The sequence below is a fragment of the Eurosta solidaginis genome, chromosome 1 (genome assembly GCF_040869045.1).
Source record: "Eurosta solidaginis isolate ZX-2024a chromosome 1, ASM4086904v1, whole genome shotgun sequence".
Taxonomy (NCBI): domain Eukaryota; kingdom Metazoa; phylum Arthropoda; class Insecta; order Diptera; family Tephritidae; genus Eurosta; species Eurosta solidaginis.
Genome location: NC_090319.1, coordinates 252,594,707 through 252,612,037, shown reverse-complemented (window position 1 = coordinate 252,612,037; position 17,331 = coordinate 252,594,707). Strand labels below are relative to the sequence as shown.

General features: G+C 36.2%; 1 protein-coding gene across 7 annotated transcripts in view; it reads left to right on the top strand.

The window, feature by feature from the left end:
- The window catches only part of heph (polypyrimidine tract-binding protein 1 heph), a 973,663-nt gene that overhangs the window by 910,222 nt on the left and 46,110 nt on the right, over positions 1-17,331 (top strand). For all 7 annotated transcript variants that reach the window (XR_010948829.1, XM_067760373.1, XM_067760374.1 and 4 more), the window contains one exon: positions 6,224-6,316. Coding sequence is in view for 6 of the 7 variants with exons in the window: in XM_067760373.1 (XP_067616474.1) it covers positions 6,224-6,316 (93 nt within the window). In the remaining variant the exon portion in view is untranslated. The remainder of the gene's footprint in view (positions 1-6,223; positions 6,317-17,331) is intronic.

Genomic DNA, 17,331 nt, shown 5'->3' with positions numbered 1-17,331 from the left:
TATAATGCTAAATAGTGAAAGTAACTGTACTTTGTTTTTCAATTCAATAGTTTTTCCTAAACGTCTCTAGCTTTCGGTACATAAAAAACGTAAAATATACTCGAACGATAATCTCCTATAACAATTCAAATAATTCATCCTCAATGTCCCGTATTCTACTATCCCTTTTACTAACTTCTCAATATTTATTTGGCATACAGCTAATAGCACCCTCGGGATTTAATATAGCACCACACAACGTTACGAGTACATTACAATACGGCACTAAATTCTCTACTTAATCATTTGTACAAAAGGCGTTATAACTCCACATACGTCACCAATCGTTGTTTGTTCGTGTAAATAAGTTTGCCAAAAAACATAAATTATTATCAAGTGAAAAACTATTTAGCTTTTACTTTGCACGAGTTCCAATACAAAAAAAACGTATCTGTCTGCAATGGCATATTTTTTTATGTGAGTATTTACACAACTCAGTCCCATCCATCTGCTTTTTGGATTGCTTTTTCTACATGCATACATACGTGCACATATTCACTTTTTTAATTTTATTTTTATTTTTTTTTTGTAAGCAAAAGCAATATTTTCTTTAGAATTGTTAACTTCTTATTTTCTTGTGAAGCACAAGTCAAGTGCACTGAACAGTGAATACATTTTACATGCAACGTCCCCCATAACCCTTTTTCTTCCCCCAGTCAGAGATGAACCAACCATGCTGGCCATGTAGATCTCTTCGAATAGATGTCAGTTGACTCCCAATGTTGACTTCATTTCCGCTTCAACTTGCATATCGAAGGAGCCATCAAAAAGCCGGATGCGGGCCATTTTCCTTTCTCCGTTGGTTGCTTCATTGCAAGCACACTTTTCTCTGCGGCTCAATTCACCTTTATTGTCGAAATCTATTTTCATATATGTATATGTGTGCACTTGTTGCCCTTCTGGCTGTCAATGCATCGCTCGGTCTTTCGGTGAGCACCAGTTGATTGGTAAGTTTAAGTTAGCTATATGCTTCCAAGTTGATTTTGAGTGTTGCATATTCAGTACATTGAGCGTTAGCCGCATTCCGACTTTATGTTGAAATTTTTGTAAATGTGCATTGGTGTGTGTGTGTAATGGGCTTTATGCAACGGCTTATGCATTCTTTGGTTTGCTTTCATTCGTTGTGCGGTTTGTTTATGCATTCGGCTGTGTAAAATGGATTTACTTCTTGGCATGCACAATTTTTCTACTCAATCCTCTGACTCAAACCTCATCCTTTTCTCGATTTAACCTTGTCGTGTTATAGCAAAAAAAGAGATGTATAAGTTTTGATGGTTGTGCTGTTATCCAATTTGTATGTTTCTCGCTTCTTTCTTCTAGTAAATTCAGTTTACTGCCTTTTTCACTTTTGGCTGCTGTCAATTTCTTTGAGATTTTCTAAATTCGCTTTTTGAGGTTTCAATTGCTTCCTTGCATTTTGGGAAGCTCACTTAAGCTGTCTGTTTAGGATTGTTGGCCTAAGCTATGACAGGAGCTATCGCTGTACAACTGTGTTTATAGCTTATGTATATGTGTGGCAAAGAGTGGCATGCATCTATGTATGAATTTTTAAAAAAATTGTAGTGTTTTCCTATATGTGGTGATTTATTTCTTCTCAACTCTCTAACAAATATTTGCACTCCTAAGGTCATCTTGAAGCCAATTTTTCAATTTAAATTCATGATAATTTGTTCTGAAAAGGTGATGTGTATGCACATCCGCCGTGTTTATAGATGTAGTGTATATTTCGCTCGCACGAAGTTTAAAAAAAGAGGCCTCAGGTATACATAACCCACCACTTTCTGGAAGGCCTGACCAGCGCACCAGGTCCATAGTTAGCTTCAATATCCTTGTACCAATATAAAACTCATACTGAAGTGCTGGGCCATATCATTGAGAAATCTGTGGTATGCAGTCATCGATTTTTTGCTCTCGCCACATGTGTTCACAATGATCGGAAAGGCGAAAAGAAGTCTAGTGCCAGGTTTAGTGAAAATATACAACCCCAACCTCCCCTCAAGCTTAAAGCCATCGGTAAATATATTTATGACACGCTGAGAAGTATGTTGCCTTAGAAATGTGTTAATTACTAGACGTGCGGTAATTAGTCAAAGTTAGCATTGAAACTAGGGTTTTGGTGACTAAGATCGGAGCATAATCACTTCCTACTTCCAAAGCGCTGGGCTGTTGGGTTTCAGCGATTTTGGGGAGTTTTCCTTGGGTCCGCCGTCTACATAAATCGATGTATTTGGTTAACAGTCACCACCGAAAGAAGCGGAGGGATAATATTTTACGTTTTGCCTTTTAACCTGCCTAGGGATCGTATTTCCTCCATTAGGACATGCGTCGACTCGCAAGCAAGTAAGGCCAATTAATTGCTTCCGGTAAAAGATTGTAAGGTTGAACCTATCATAATGCGGGTACCTAATTGAGCCTTAGACAGCTTCAGTGACGTAGTGAGCTTGTCATCCCGGGGCATCATGTCTTTTTAGCGTGCTACTTTTCATAATACTTTTCACGTATTATTATACTGCTTTAAAACGAAAATTTTAAGTCATTTGCACTTTCGAGTTAGTTCAGATACACACCTTCGTAATAAACTCTTCTGGGAGTTTAATGGAAAATGTTACATCAACTTTCTACATACCCACATGTGTACATTGCCACAACTCGATATCGGTGTTGCGTTTCATATTGGAACAAAAGTTTTTGATATGTTCGCTTTTATCGTAATTTATAGTTTGACAAATATGGCACTGAAGCTAACAGCGGTGGCGCGAGCTACAAAGACAGACGTTCTCAAGGGAGAGGGCGTTAGCGAGTTGTGTTTGTAGATGTTGGGTGACGTTGCGTTGCTCGTACTCGATTTCAATAAAAAGCTTATTTACAATGCTGCTCAAAATTTTTTATATGGAAGTGCGAATAACAATACGTGTACAAAATTGTATGTGCACTGAAACTTTTTGTATTTAAAAAAATATGTTTAAAAAAATTTAATTGTTTGAGGTCGGAAAAGGTTGAACATTTGGTTCCAAGTTACAAAATATTTGCTTAAAATATTACGTCAACAGTTATATCACCAACATACATGAGCCAATAAATTTAATTCTGAAAGCAGCGAAAATTACACTGACCTCTAGCCTCAAGTTTTGTGGGAACATATTCTATATATGGGGTATTCAATCCTATTCCGACCAATTTTGAACCCGACTCCTTTAGAATTGGCTGAAAGTGTTTCTTCTTTTTCTAGCTTACGAAAGACGTTTTTCAGAATTTTTTAAAATTTTTTCATCCAACTCAAAAAAAGTTATGAATTTAAAAAAAAAAACACCGTTTTTGTTTTCAAAATGCTATAACTTGTTCAAAAATTGACCGTTTGGGATCTTTTTTTTTAATTTGTTTTTAAATGTACTTTTCGGAAAAAATACAAAAAAATGTTTGTTTTTTTTTAATTTTCAGTTTTTCGAGATTTTTCGAATTTCGCCATTTTTTTTTTCTCATAAAAAATTTCAATCAATTCTGGAATCATCCCCACTAATCCCGGAGTGGGCCTATTTTTTTATATTTGTTTTTATTTAATTGAAAAAAAAAAATTTCAAAAAAAAAATTCTTTTATCAATTTTATTTATATAACAAAAAAATGTAAGAAAATGATTTTTAAGTATTCTTTTCTTTATATATTATGGCAATCTTTAACCCTTTAGTCTATATCTATCGACAGCCGTGGTACACATACGAATGTATGTGTATACCGGTCTAATGCAGTTGCTGGACAGCGAAAGCGAGTCATTTTAATCGTAGATTACCATAATATATAAAGAAAGGAATACTTAAAAATCATTTTCCTACATTTTTTTGTTATATAAATAAAATTAATAAAAAAAATTTTGTTTTTGAAAAATTTTTTATAATTAAATAAAAAAATATATAAAAAAAAATCGGCCCACTGCGGGATTAGTGGGGATGATTGCAGAATTGATTGAAGTTTTTTATGAGAAAAAAAAAAGAAAAAAAATGGCGAAATTCGAAAAATCTCGAAAAACTGAAAAATAAAAAAAAAACTTTAAAAATTTTTTTGTATTTTTTCCGAAAAGTACATTTAAAAACAAATTTAAAAAAAAAAAGATCCCAAGCGGTCAATTTTTGAAAAAGTTATAGCATTTGAAAACAAAAACGGTGTTTTTTTTTAAATTCATAACTTTTTGAGTTGGATGAAAAAATTTGAAAAAATTCTGAAAAACGTCTTTCGTAAGCTAGAAAAAGAAGAAAAACTTTCAGCCATTTCTAAAGGGGTCGGGTTCAAAATTGGTCGAAATGGAATGGAATACCCCATATATATATCTTCGGAATTTGGGTTTCAATAATCATACTAAAAGTGAATGTAGAGATTGCCGCGAATATTGCATTGGAAATTGAATTTGAAAACTTTTGAAATGATTAATTAGAGGGCTCCGCGTGGTTTGTTTTAAATTTGTGTTCAAATTTACATACATATGTTAGCTAGCAACAGAGGTGGTGGAATACCATTTGAATTTAATAAAATGTTTAACAAGTAAATGATAGGCATGGTTACTTTACGGTGCCCCCCACTTCCAATCAAAAAATGTCTCATAACCAAGAGAAATAATACACAGAATTGAAATAAAAAGTCACAGAAACTACCCCGTAAGGAGAATCTCTAGTTCAAAATAAGTGCATTTCTACTGCATTCTGAACCACCAATAGATCGCCATCTATCGTTTACATGTTTTCAACTGGCGAATTTAACATGTCGATGTCCTAGACGGTGGAAATTGTCCCCACTGCTTTAACTTTTCACTAGTTCGGAACTATATACAAATTTATTTTTGGTACTTTTTTGATAGTTACGTACTGGTTGAATATTGTTGAGAAAGGGGCATACTCATATATAGTCGCAACTCGTTACAGATGGTAGCAGTTTTTTTTGTCGATTTTATATCTAGCTATTAACGAATTAATACTTATTTGGCACTCTAGATCTAGTTCTGAACCAGAATTGTATATCACTAGTTACTGACTTCCCTTGAGGGTAATTAACTAATATCATATGAAGTTAGAATAGGCTCCTCTTGTTTTGGTACAGTTTTGCATAGGTTCTTTGGTCATATGCCCCATATATTTCAGCTCCGCGGTTAATTATCTATTTTAATTTTGTTTATGAATCAATTTTGATTACAAGTTTTTTTCAGTGCTATAATGTTTTTGAATCATTTTTAGTTGTCAAATTGTTAGAGTAAATTTGTTATCATACACAAGTGCCTGAGATTCATACGGGAGTGCTTTTTCCTGGCACTTTCATAAGAAATTCAAGCATTTTCATATGATTCGAAATTATATGTGAGGGCATATGGAAGTGCTATGAATTTTTTTTTTTTTTTATTTAAAGTGTGAACTTGAATCTGTGCCTATAATTCAGGGCAAAACAAAAACAAAAGTGCTATAAGTGTATAGGGGTTGAGCAACTCTGCTTATTTGAATGGCTTTTATTTGGTTTTATTTAAACTTTTTTTATGCAAACTGTTTTTCATTTTCCCACTTTAGTTTTTCTACGCAGAATATTTTGTGGAATCATTGACTAGTGAAGAATTGCGTAACTTATTTATGTACCTTTATTTCATAGTTATGTGCCTAGCACCCAAAAGTATGCTCTCGAATAACGACTGCCAACGATGAAGCCAAAGTCGTTCATTTCGTAACATTTCGTATTCTTCTACTGATCGGTCAAATACCGAAGCCGACGTCGATGAGTTAAGATAACCTATTTTATCATACATACATACTCGTATACATATGTACATACACAACCGTTTTCTAAGATTCAACAACTTACTACGTCTCTTCTATTGTATATGTACATAAGGATGATCCTAGCAAATAAAATTTGTCCAGTCCTACCCTTTCAAACGGTAATGAATTCCAATCGCTAACGCTAAACATAAAATTAAAAAATCGACCAAAGACACTTTAGCCCACTCCCAATAAAAAGTTTATTTGAAATAAAATATAGCAAACGCAATTTTTTATTAGCTATTATAATTTTGTTACAATTTTATTAATTACTTAATAATATTTTTTGCCTTCCATTTTTTAACAATTCGATCGTTTGAAATTCTTAAGATAATATTTGTTTTAACAAGCTTCCACTAATTATGTACAATTTTTACTCTTTTTCTCAATTTACAAGGTGTTTATGGAGATGTGCAACGTGTGAAAATCTTATACAACAAAAAGGACTCAGCACTCATACAAATGGCTGAACCACAACAAGCTTATTTGGGTAAGTACCAAATTGTAATTCAGAACCATGGTTTATTCACACATTTTTTTTTATGTGTGAATAGGAACTGATTTCATGCAAAGCATGAAACCTAATAAAATTGCTGTTGCTGTGTTAACAGTGCTTCGCCCGCTCCATTCAATGGATGCGACTACTCACAAACAAACCTCTTGGAGGTGGGATAGATCAAGCAGTTGTTTGCTAGGGTGTCTTAGTTTATTACAATTAAACAAAAACTATCTGATCAGCATTTCGTTATGCTTTTTAGCCTCGCTATGTAGGTGATGTTCATTGGTCATAAGAAGACATCCCGTTGCGTTTTTGAGTGACTTTGAGTGACCCCATTTCAAATAAAACTCTCGAGTCGAGAAGCGATTCCACAAACTTAATTTCTTTAATAATCGCTTAGTGTATTTTGATGTTGTTTTTTCGCGGGACTTGAAACCTGGTGGGCGAGCACTCTATCTTTACACCACGGTAATTAGGTAAGGTACTCTTGGTAACTTATACAAAAAATTAAGGACAAGTCAACCAAACGTTAACAAAGAGTAAACATCTCAATGTACCAATTACCTTTTAAGTAATTTAATCACTGAAAATTCTTCCACATATATAAGCATTTAAGAGTAATAAATATATATATATATTTTAACTATACATACTTTATTTATCCAATCACTTGAACAGCACGCCATGGAACCTTCTGTGATTGAATTTCATTTGTTTGTGGTTAAATAAAACTAAAGCGCCACATTTATGCCAATTTTATTGCAGCGCCAGTAGCAGTAACGGAAGGGAATTAATAAATACAAATAACCTCATACAGCTGCCCTGCTGTGTGACATTCATGGCATGTAAGGCAACTTCGATTGTGGAATGGTGTTCGCAAGAATTTACTGAAATAATTGAAATTTTCATAGGCTTAATTATTTGAATTGCAAAATACCCGAACCCAGCGGCGAAACCCCATTGAATATAACAAAAATACCATAGCAACACCAAAAAATACTGACCACACTTGCCAAAGTGCCGGCAGTATTCCTAACGCTCCTCTTCTTTGCTTTATGTTCAATTTGGTGGTCTCACTGATCTGGTAGGAGTATATCACACAGCACAAACATTCCGAACACTACATTTGAACAGCATGCAATATCAATTGTTTCGTAGATATATTTACTTTTCACATTGACTACCGCTACTGACGGTTCGTGCTGGGAGGTCATGCCTGGTGCTCCTCTGAGTAGCGACCAAGCTTTAGTTTTGCTTAATATGACAAAGGGAGCTGGTTGAACATAGCGTATGTTCAGAGATTTGAGCAAAATCCATCAAAACACCATATTTGTCGCGGTACACGACGAGTGACTGCTTTCTGAAAAAGTCGTCAAGGTCGGTAATATATTGTAACGAATTTACTGGAATTATGCTTATTTGCAACCTTTTACTAATGTTCGTATCGCTAAATTGTTGAATAAATAACTCCATTATTCAATTATGCAAAATGGTATTTATTAGACTACTTTGAAAGTACAATAACACTTATACTTCGCAACCAATAGCGTGCTTAAATCAAACTGGATTGATCATGCCTCAACTTGTGCTGCTTTTATACTCTTCGGTTTCCTCGTTCGCATACTTCTAGGCGTTTCTTCTTCTAGAATTTACTACTTAGTTACCAGCTATAAACTACAGATGCACGTTTATAGCTTCTTGCATTGCAATATGCGCGTGTTTATGTGAGTAATACTATCACCATTGATTGAGTGTCTCAGATATATGCATGTGTTTGTGCGTATCTCTCCGCTGCTTGTATGTGCCTATGTGTAAACATAATGATTGATTTGTTTATGGACATACCGGTGGCTGCTTAGTATCGGCTTAGAAATGATAGTATGCCTTACTGTCGCTAATATTCGTCATGCTGCCCTGCACCTAAGTCTGATCGGGACGCTGCTGGCATCTCCAACCCTTCTATTTCGTGGTTTCCCAATGGTTTGTATACGGTAGATGGTATCACTGATCTTCTTCACAACTTTTTAAGGGCCTTCCCAACTGCAGCAAAATTTAGATGGAACACCTTTCCAAATCTCCCTCCCGGAAACCTTCCGAATTATTGTTCTTGTCGTACCTGTGTTTCGTCCTAATACTAATTATTCTGATTCGTTCCCTCGCACTCTGTTGTTTGGCCAATGAACTGCTTCGTAGAGCTTGCGCTTGACGGATTGGCTTCGCATAATCAGTATCGTTCCCACGTTTCACAACAGTAGTGCGCCCTGGCTTGAAACTACCCTCGCATTCGTTCTGGGAAATTCTTTCCTTCGTTTTTGTGCGTCCATTTGGTTTTGTCAATGCCAGTGTTTCTCACTCAGGTACTTTTGATTTCATTTTATTTGACCCATTCGATCCATCAACATTTGTCCGATCTACTGCCTTTGGTGGTCTCTGTTGAATCTCCTCCACCAACACTTGCTTACTGCTGAACCCTTTCTCCAAACTGAAGTTAAGTGGTATACCCTGGTTCTTGTAGCACATATTCCTCCGTTGCATGTCGATCCTGATGTCATGGTCAACTAAGAAGTCCACTCCAAAGATGACTTCATCAATAATCTCCGCCACAACGAATTTGTGTAGAATCGTGACCTTTCCAATTAAGACCTCACATATCACTTTCCCCTGGACTTGGTTATACCCGCCAGTGACCGTACGCAACTTTGCTCCGGGTAATGGCTTTACTCTCCTGTTGGCCAATTCAGACCGGATTAAGGAATGAGATGCGCCCGTATCTACAGTCAGTACACGCTCCTTTCCATCCACATTTCCTTTGATGGTAAGACTGCTCTTCCAATTTGCGAGATAGATATCACAGGACATTCAATAGCTGGGGCAAGTGTTCGATATTTACAACTGACTCGCTCTTGCTTATCTCCTCCAGCTTTACGTTTACGACCAGCCAAGTTGGAACTACCAGGATCGGTGCTGCAATGGCGTGCAATGTGACCTGGGTTAGCGCACTTGAAACACTTCATAACTCCAACATTTTTCTGTTGTGCTCCCTTTAGTGCTTCCAAAATTGTGTTCACCCAGTCTGGCCTTTCTACCTCCACACGGCGTGCTTTGAAAGCTGGCTTACACAGAAGCAATGCTGTTTCCTGAATAAGAGCATGTGATACCGTTTCTGTGAATGTAGGTTTTGGGTTTGCGTATGTCGCTCGCTTCGTTTCGATATCCCATATTCCATTAATAAAGCTCTGGATTTTTACCCTTTCGGTGTATTCCACGGGTGCGTCCACATTCGCTAAATGTGCCAACCTTTTAACATCCGACGCAAACTCTTGCAACGTTTCACCAGGCCTCTGGAAGCGGTTCAGTAACTCCATTTGGTATATCTGTCTCCTATGCTCGGTTCCGTATCGCCTCTCTGGTGCGCCCATCAATGCTTCATAACTGTTCCGTTCGTGCTCTAGAATAGTCTGTAAAATATCAGCAGCAGGTCCTTTCAACGCTACGAACACTGCAGCAATTTTATCCTCCGCATTCTAGTTGTTCACTGCTGCAGTCTTCTCGAACTGTAGCTTAAAGACCTGGAAAGGAACTGAAGCGTCAAAGAGGGAGTTTTTACCTTCGTATTGCGTGCTGAAGCAGCCGAGCGATTTGTTTGCAACTGCTGTATACGACCTCTCAAAGCATCCACCTCGGCTTCGATTTTTTCCTCAAACTGCGTTATTTTCTCATCCATACGCGCTTCGAGTTTTGATGATATACGCGCCTCTTGCACTTCGAGTTGTACTGTTATGCGTGCCTCTTGTTCTTCCAGTTGTGTTCCCATCTTTCATGTAATCTGTGTCAACATTTCTGAAATACGCGTTTCTTGTGCTTCAATCTTTGATGTTATGCGTGTCTCCTGCGATTCCAGTTGGGATGCCATATATGTTTTCTGTTCTTCCAGTTGAGATAACATTTGTCTTTCCTGGGCTTCAATCTTGGATCTCCTGGGATTCCAATTGTGATGGAATTTATGACGACATTTCCTTCAACACTGCTAGTATCGCGTTAGTGTCAACACTTGCCAATTGATTCGGAGTCTCTATCATCTCCTCCATTTTAGTCGCTGGCTCTTCCACATCAGGATAAAAGGCATACTCGTCCACATTCAATCCTTCCAACTACATTACCTCCCGTAGCCGTGCTTGAAGGTCGATCTTATTGCCGGTTGTATTCAGTCCACGGTTCTCCAACTCCTTTTTCAGTTGCTGGATCCTTAATTCACTTAACTTTGCCATGTCCAAGTTGTATTCGAAATCTTCAGAATTTATTCAACAATTCCTCTTCTGACACTAATTGTAACGAATTTACTGGAATTCTACTTATTTGCTACCTTCTACTCACGTTCGTATCGCTTACTTGTTGAATAAATAACTCCAATATTCAATTATGCAAAATGGTCTATATTAGAGTAATTTGAAAGTACAATAACACTTATACTTCGCAACCAATAGCGTGCTTAAACCAAACTGAATTGCTCATGCCTCAGCTTGTGCTGCTTTTATACTCTTCGGTTTCCTCGTTCGCATACTTCTAGGCGTTTCTTCTTCTAGAATTTACTACTTAGTTACCAGCTATAAAATTACTAGCTATAAACTACAGATGCACATTTATAGCTTCTCGCATAGCAATATGCGCGTGTTTATGTGAGTAGTACTACCACCAATGATTGCATACTTTTGTGTGTTTGTGCGTATCTGTCCGCTGCTTGTATGTGCATATCTGTAGACGTAATGGTTGATTTGTTTATGTACATACCGGTGACTGCTTAGTATCGGCTTAGAGATGATAGTATGCCTTATTGTTGCTAATATTCGTCACAATATGTATACAAAACATTTAACCCATTGTTCAGATAAGAACACTTCCACTCCCCACCGTTAGCGTAATCAGAAATATTTGTATGAGTTTTAAGCGGGGATTACCCTTATTGCTTTTAAATGTATGAAAACATTTATTTGAAGCAATTTTAAATTTTAAAATTTATTTAATGATCATTAAGTAATCAGAAATATTTATTTATATGCGATTCCACCTTTCAAAAAATAGCACGGTTACTTTATTAGAAAGTTGCTGTTGTACAGTCCCAAAAAATTCCAAAACTCCAAAAAACTGCGAAAATGTCCAACCTTTTTTATGCTGTTTCGTAGCCCCATCAATTTAAATCTAACTAGGTATATGTTTACTTTCAAATTCGCATTTATTTTTTCCGAAAGTGTCTCAGCATTTTGCAAAAAAAGTAAAGCTATACGCCGGTGTTTTTTCACGAAATTTATTAAAAATTGCCACAGCTATTTTCGTGTTCGCTGCTGTAAATTTTTCAAATCTGGGTTTAAAATTCTTAAATATCCCGTATCCTGTCTTGTCCTGTTAAAATAGCAAAAATGATTGAATTGAATTTATTAGCACTATCAGAGATCTCATTGTCAATCACGTGATAGTCTATAAAAGATCGTAAGGGGTCAAAGATTTGGTGGGGATCCAAATATACTATGGTGTCGGTGAATCAAGCTTTGCAATACATTATTTCGGGGAAAATACATAGCTACCCTTGTCTATGTGATGGTAATGTCTTTAGACAAAAGATGACCTTTTCTGAAATGGATAATTGCATCTGGAGTTCTAAATCGCCCTTCATATTAATCCAGGGCTTCCGAGGTGTCAACGCAATGTTTGATTCAATACTATACAAGCTCCTTTGATCCCTCCTGTACTTTAAATTGAGCTAATAATATTAAAAATATCCGATTCCTTGATACGCTTATAAATATCCAGCACTTGTCCTTCGCCAATATTACTATCTGCTGCAGGAACTCTTCGTAGTAGTACATCTTCGCCATAATAAAATGAAACCGCTATCGCTAAAACTCCATCGCCGAAAATCTCTACAATAACATGCATAAGTACGCTGAGAAGCATTGGCAGTTATGTCCGAAACACATTGAAGTTTTCATATAAATGCGTTCATCGCAGTCTTATGCATGCCAGTAACATCGCCCACATTACGCAAGACGTAACGTTTGTACATATAAAGGAACTTCAGGCTTAGCAACATAAAAAAATTTGCAAATCACTGTTATAAACATTCTCACTATACAAGAAATATACTTGCTAACATATTTGGTGTCCTATTCATATTGTCACGGATATTAGCATCACTAAGCTATACCATCACTAAGGCGATGCTAAGGCCATGTTAAGCGGTATTTACGTCAGTAATCAAATCATGTATACACATATATAAGGCAGCCGAGAGATGTCACACACAGATGCATTTACTTATAGGCCTATGTGTGTGCGAGAGACTGTAAATTACAAACTCACATACATCTGAGAGACGCTGAAAAGTAGACAATTGTAAACGAGTAGAAACTATATGAGAACTATAAACACACGAAATAGTTGGTAAGTTCGGGAAATAGAAGAGCCTAGATGTATTGATTTGAGTAGTCAAGCAGTTTCGACTAGGACGCTATCTAGCGAGCAAGAGCAGTATTATTTTGAATAGTAGAGTTTCATTTGAGCTATGAATCAGTTTGGTTATTAAGCAAGCTATTCGTTGCACAGTTTGAGTGTTATTGTGAAGTACTTTAATAAAGGCCATTTTTCATTATACAATATGTATTTTAAATTGCAGTTTTTAACTGTGAAAAATATTAGAAGAAAAATAATTTTACTTGCAAAGTGTGAAAGCACCCTTAGCCAAAGCAAATATCAAATTCGTCTACTTATGCCTTGCTTTCACCAAAAGTTGGAGGATAGCTACTTTTTCATGTCAGATGGTGCTAGTGTCGCTCAATCTGCCGTTCTCCATACGTGCAGTCTACTCATAATGCATTAGATTGAGTTAAACGCATCTATTTGAAAAATTGCTTATGTGCCGTGGCTTTTGGTAGGAAGTGTGACAGGTGTGTGTCATAACGTAATAATTTTCAATAAACGTGATAAAGTCATATTGGGCAGATACAGTACTGATGTTGCGTGCTTTGAGTTTTAGAAACTTGTTACGACGGACTTTTAACGATCGTGATCTCTGGAAATCGGAGGCTGGATTGCTGTGCTGCTTCAATGATGACTGTGTTTGGCATTGCCTTATGTTATCGTATGAGTTGCCCTAGGTTTATTCCGTTAAAGATCGAGACGTTCACGCGTCTTTGTTTTGCCTGACGAACGATTTTTTACTTATTTATGCTTATGACAAAAAGGCGACTACATTGAAAGAAATGGTGCTAGTAAAATCAACAAATTGGTTTTGTTCTTCCTGACTTAACGGAGATTCGGTGAAATTGATCGAAATACGGTTAATTCGACCGAGTTCTTTGTCAAACAAATTAGTTTAGTCATTTCAGCAGAAGAGAAATTGTCGCTCTTAAGTTAACAACATTCTGTAAAATTGACAGATTCCTGGTCAATCTAACTGATTTTTCTGTTAACACAACTGACCTCACTGGTCATTTCAGAAGCGATCAATAGTCAATACATGAGCAAATTTCAAATAGAATTTTACGCTCACTGCGCTCTCTACTCTGTACTTATGACGATGATGCCACTTGTTAAAAAAAAAATACCAAAATAAGAAAATCAACAAATCGAAGAAACACAAAATGGGAAAACAACAAAAAACTAGTTTTTCAGTTATCAATACAAAACGTAAAACCCTTTTTTGAATTTACTGTGCAAAAAAATTATGAGATACCGGACACCTATTTATCGGGTACAATTTTGGAACTACTCCTCCAAGTGAAATGCAAAATTGCGCCCTCTTGTTGCAAAAGCTTTGTTTGAACGAACAGGATTTTTCCAAAGTTAGTAATATTTTATTCAAGTTTTCATGAATTTTCACTCACGCTAACGAATCTAATAAGATAATAAAAAAACATCCTTTTTTAATGTTGATGTTTCCGACAAAATAAAAGTTTGAGTTGTTTTTGAATCGTTTCAATTCAAAGTGTACGAAAATTTAACTTGCCGAATTACATGTAAAGTTACTCCAGTGCTGAATTACTTTCTAGCGATTTGATTCTTTACTTTTCTATAACTTTCTCTATGTAAAATGTTATGTCAAACATTTATACAAGTTTTGTTCGAAACAATGAAATGTGGCAACTACATGCGAGAGAAGAAATGGAGAATGAGCTGGGCTGCAACTGAAAGAATTGAGAATCAGTTTTGTGACTACTATTTCCATTTCTATTTGCAAAGCTAAGTTCAAAACTATAAATCAAACAAATAAGGAAGGCTAAGTTCGGGTGTAACCGAACATTACGTACTCAGCTGAGAGCTTTGGAGACAAAATCAGGGAAAATCACCTTTAGCAAAGTGAACCTAGGGTAACCCTGGAATGTGTTGGTATGACATGTGTATCAAATAAAATGTGTTAATGATTATTTAAAACGTAGTGGACCTTAGTTCTATAGGTGGACGCCCCTTCGAGATATCGCAATAAGGGTGGACCAGGGGTGACTCTAGAATGTGTTTGTACGATATGGGTATCAAATTAAAAGCATTAATGAGGGTTTTATTGTATATGTGAAGGCGTTTTCGAGATGTCTACCAAAATGTGGACCAGGGTGACCCAGAACATCTTCTGTCGGGTACCGCTAATCTATTTATATATGTCATACCACGAACAGTATTCCTGCCAAGATTCCAAGGGTTTTTTATTTCGCCCTGCAGAACTTTTTTATTCTTCTACTTAATATGGTAGGTGTCACACCCATTTTACAAGTTTTTTCTAAAGTTATACTCTGCGTCAATAAACAAATCCAATTACCGTGTTTCATCTCTTTTTTCATATTTGGTACAGAATTATAGCATTTTTTCATTTTTCGTAATTTTCGAAATCGGAAAAGTGGGCGTGGTCATAGTCGGATTTCGCCATATTTTATACCAAGATAAAGTGACTTCAGATAAGTACGTCAACTAAGTTTAGTTAAGATATATCGTTTTTTGCGCAAGTTATCTTGTTAACGGCCGAGCGGAAGGACAGACGGTCGACTGTGTATAAAAACTAGCGTGGCGTCAACCGATTTCGCCTGTTTTCACAGAAAACAGTTATTGTCATAGAATCTATCTTCCTACCAAATTTCACAAGGATTGGTAAATTTTTGTTCGACTTATGGCATTAAAAGTATTCTAGACGAATTAAATGAAAAAGGGCGGAGTTACGCCCATTTTGAAATTTTCTTTTATCTTTGTATTTTGTTGCACCATATCATTACTGGAGTCGAATGTTGACATAATTTACTTTTATACTGTAAAGATATTAAATTTTTTGTTAAAATTTGACTTTAAAAAAATTTTTTTAAAAGTGGGCATGTTCGTCATCCGATTTCGCAAATTTTTATTTAGCACACATATAGTAATAGGAGTAACGTGCCCACTCAATTTCATCTTTATATGGCTTCAACGACTGCCAAATTACAGCTTGCAAAACTTTTAAATTACCTTCTTTTAAAAGTGGGCGGTGCCACGCCCATTGTCCAAAATTTTTCTAATTTTCTATTTTGTGTCATAAGGTCAACGCACCTACCAAGTTTCATCGCTTTATCCGTCTTTGGTAATGAATTATCGCACTTTTTCGGTTTTTCGAAATTTTTGATATCGAAAAAGTGGGCGTGGTTGTAGTCCGATTTCGTTCATTTTAAATAGCGATCTGAGATGAGCACCCAGGAACCTACATAGCAAATTTCATCAAGATACCTTAAAATTTACTGAAGTTATCGTGTTTACAGACGGCCGGACAGACGGACCTGCAACATAGGTACTTTCGTACAAAGCTATCGCAACAACTTTTTTTTTCATTCGACTACTAAAACGGTCAATTACGAATCAACGATTTTTGCGCAGTTGATTCAATATCTTGTTGCGATGGATAAAAATTAACAGAAATTTCAGTTGAATTGACCCGTTTTTCGATTGATTTTACCAGTTTTTTTCTTTTAGTGTATGTTATAATCCAAGTCGATCCGCAAAAAATACTCATACTTTACCGTTTAATTATACATAAATTCATACAAAAAGTGCAATATTTATGTATATTTTCTTTATTTTTGGGACTTGCAAACACTTTTTCATATTAGTAGCTATGTTATTTTAGGTGAATTTTTATTGCTACACAGCGCTGCGCAACTGTTTGGCGTTCAGCTACCTGCTTCTGAAGATATTTATGTGTAATTAAATATTAGATTGCAAAAGCATAACAAGGCATTTTCATCAACATTGTCCCGAAACAGGACCGCCATCATTTTCGATACAATAGTACCGTTATTACTTTAGCCACCCATCTCTGTACATATTTGTGTCAGGTTGTGGCGTCTTTGCCGCTCATTTGCTCAATTCAGAAGGATCGTCCCAACGGCATTTATAATGCCACAAAATATTAATAAATTGTGGTGCCGTGTGTTTGTATTTAGCGTATAGAATGCGCATCAGCTCAGCTGCATTGGTGTACCTTACAATAACAACAGCAATGTCGATAAAGAGCGGTAGTAAACGGTAAAAGAAGCAACAATAAATGGAAACTACTGCGGCCTGTGGTTGCGCTCGATATTAAAAGCATTTTTGTTCGATTTCCGGTGAAAATGGCATACAATATGGGCCATGCCCCCTCTAATCTACAAATTTCTTACCCTCACTCTGCTTAATTCAACCGTACGCTAACAACATTCATTTCACCACCAACTGTTTCATTGCCGCCGAGAGCACCACGGCGTATGAGTCGTTTGTCATTTGCGTGCGTATGTATGGTTTATGTTGTTGTGCATATATTGCTGCATTCCACTGTACTTCATATATTAATTTTACTTTGCATACATACCTCTTAACCATCATTTTATAAGGACTCTCTCTTCTGTTCTTCATGCCTACCTTTTCTTTGTTATTTAATTAATAAATTTTTGTATTGTAAATATTTATTCAATATATGGCAGTGAATGCAGACTTAATCAAAAGGTATCACGAGGGTGAGGTAAGCT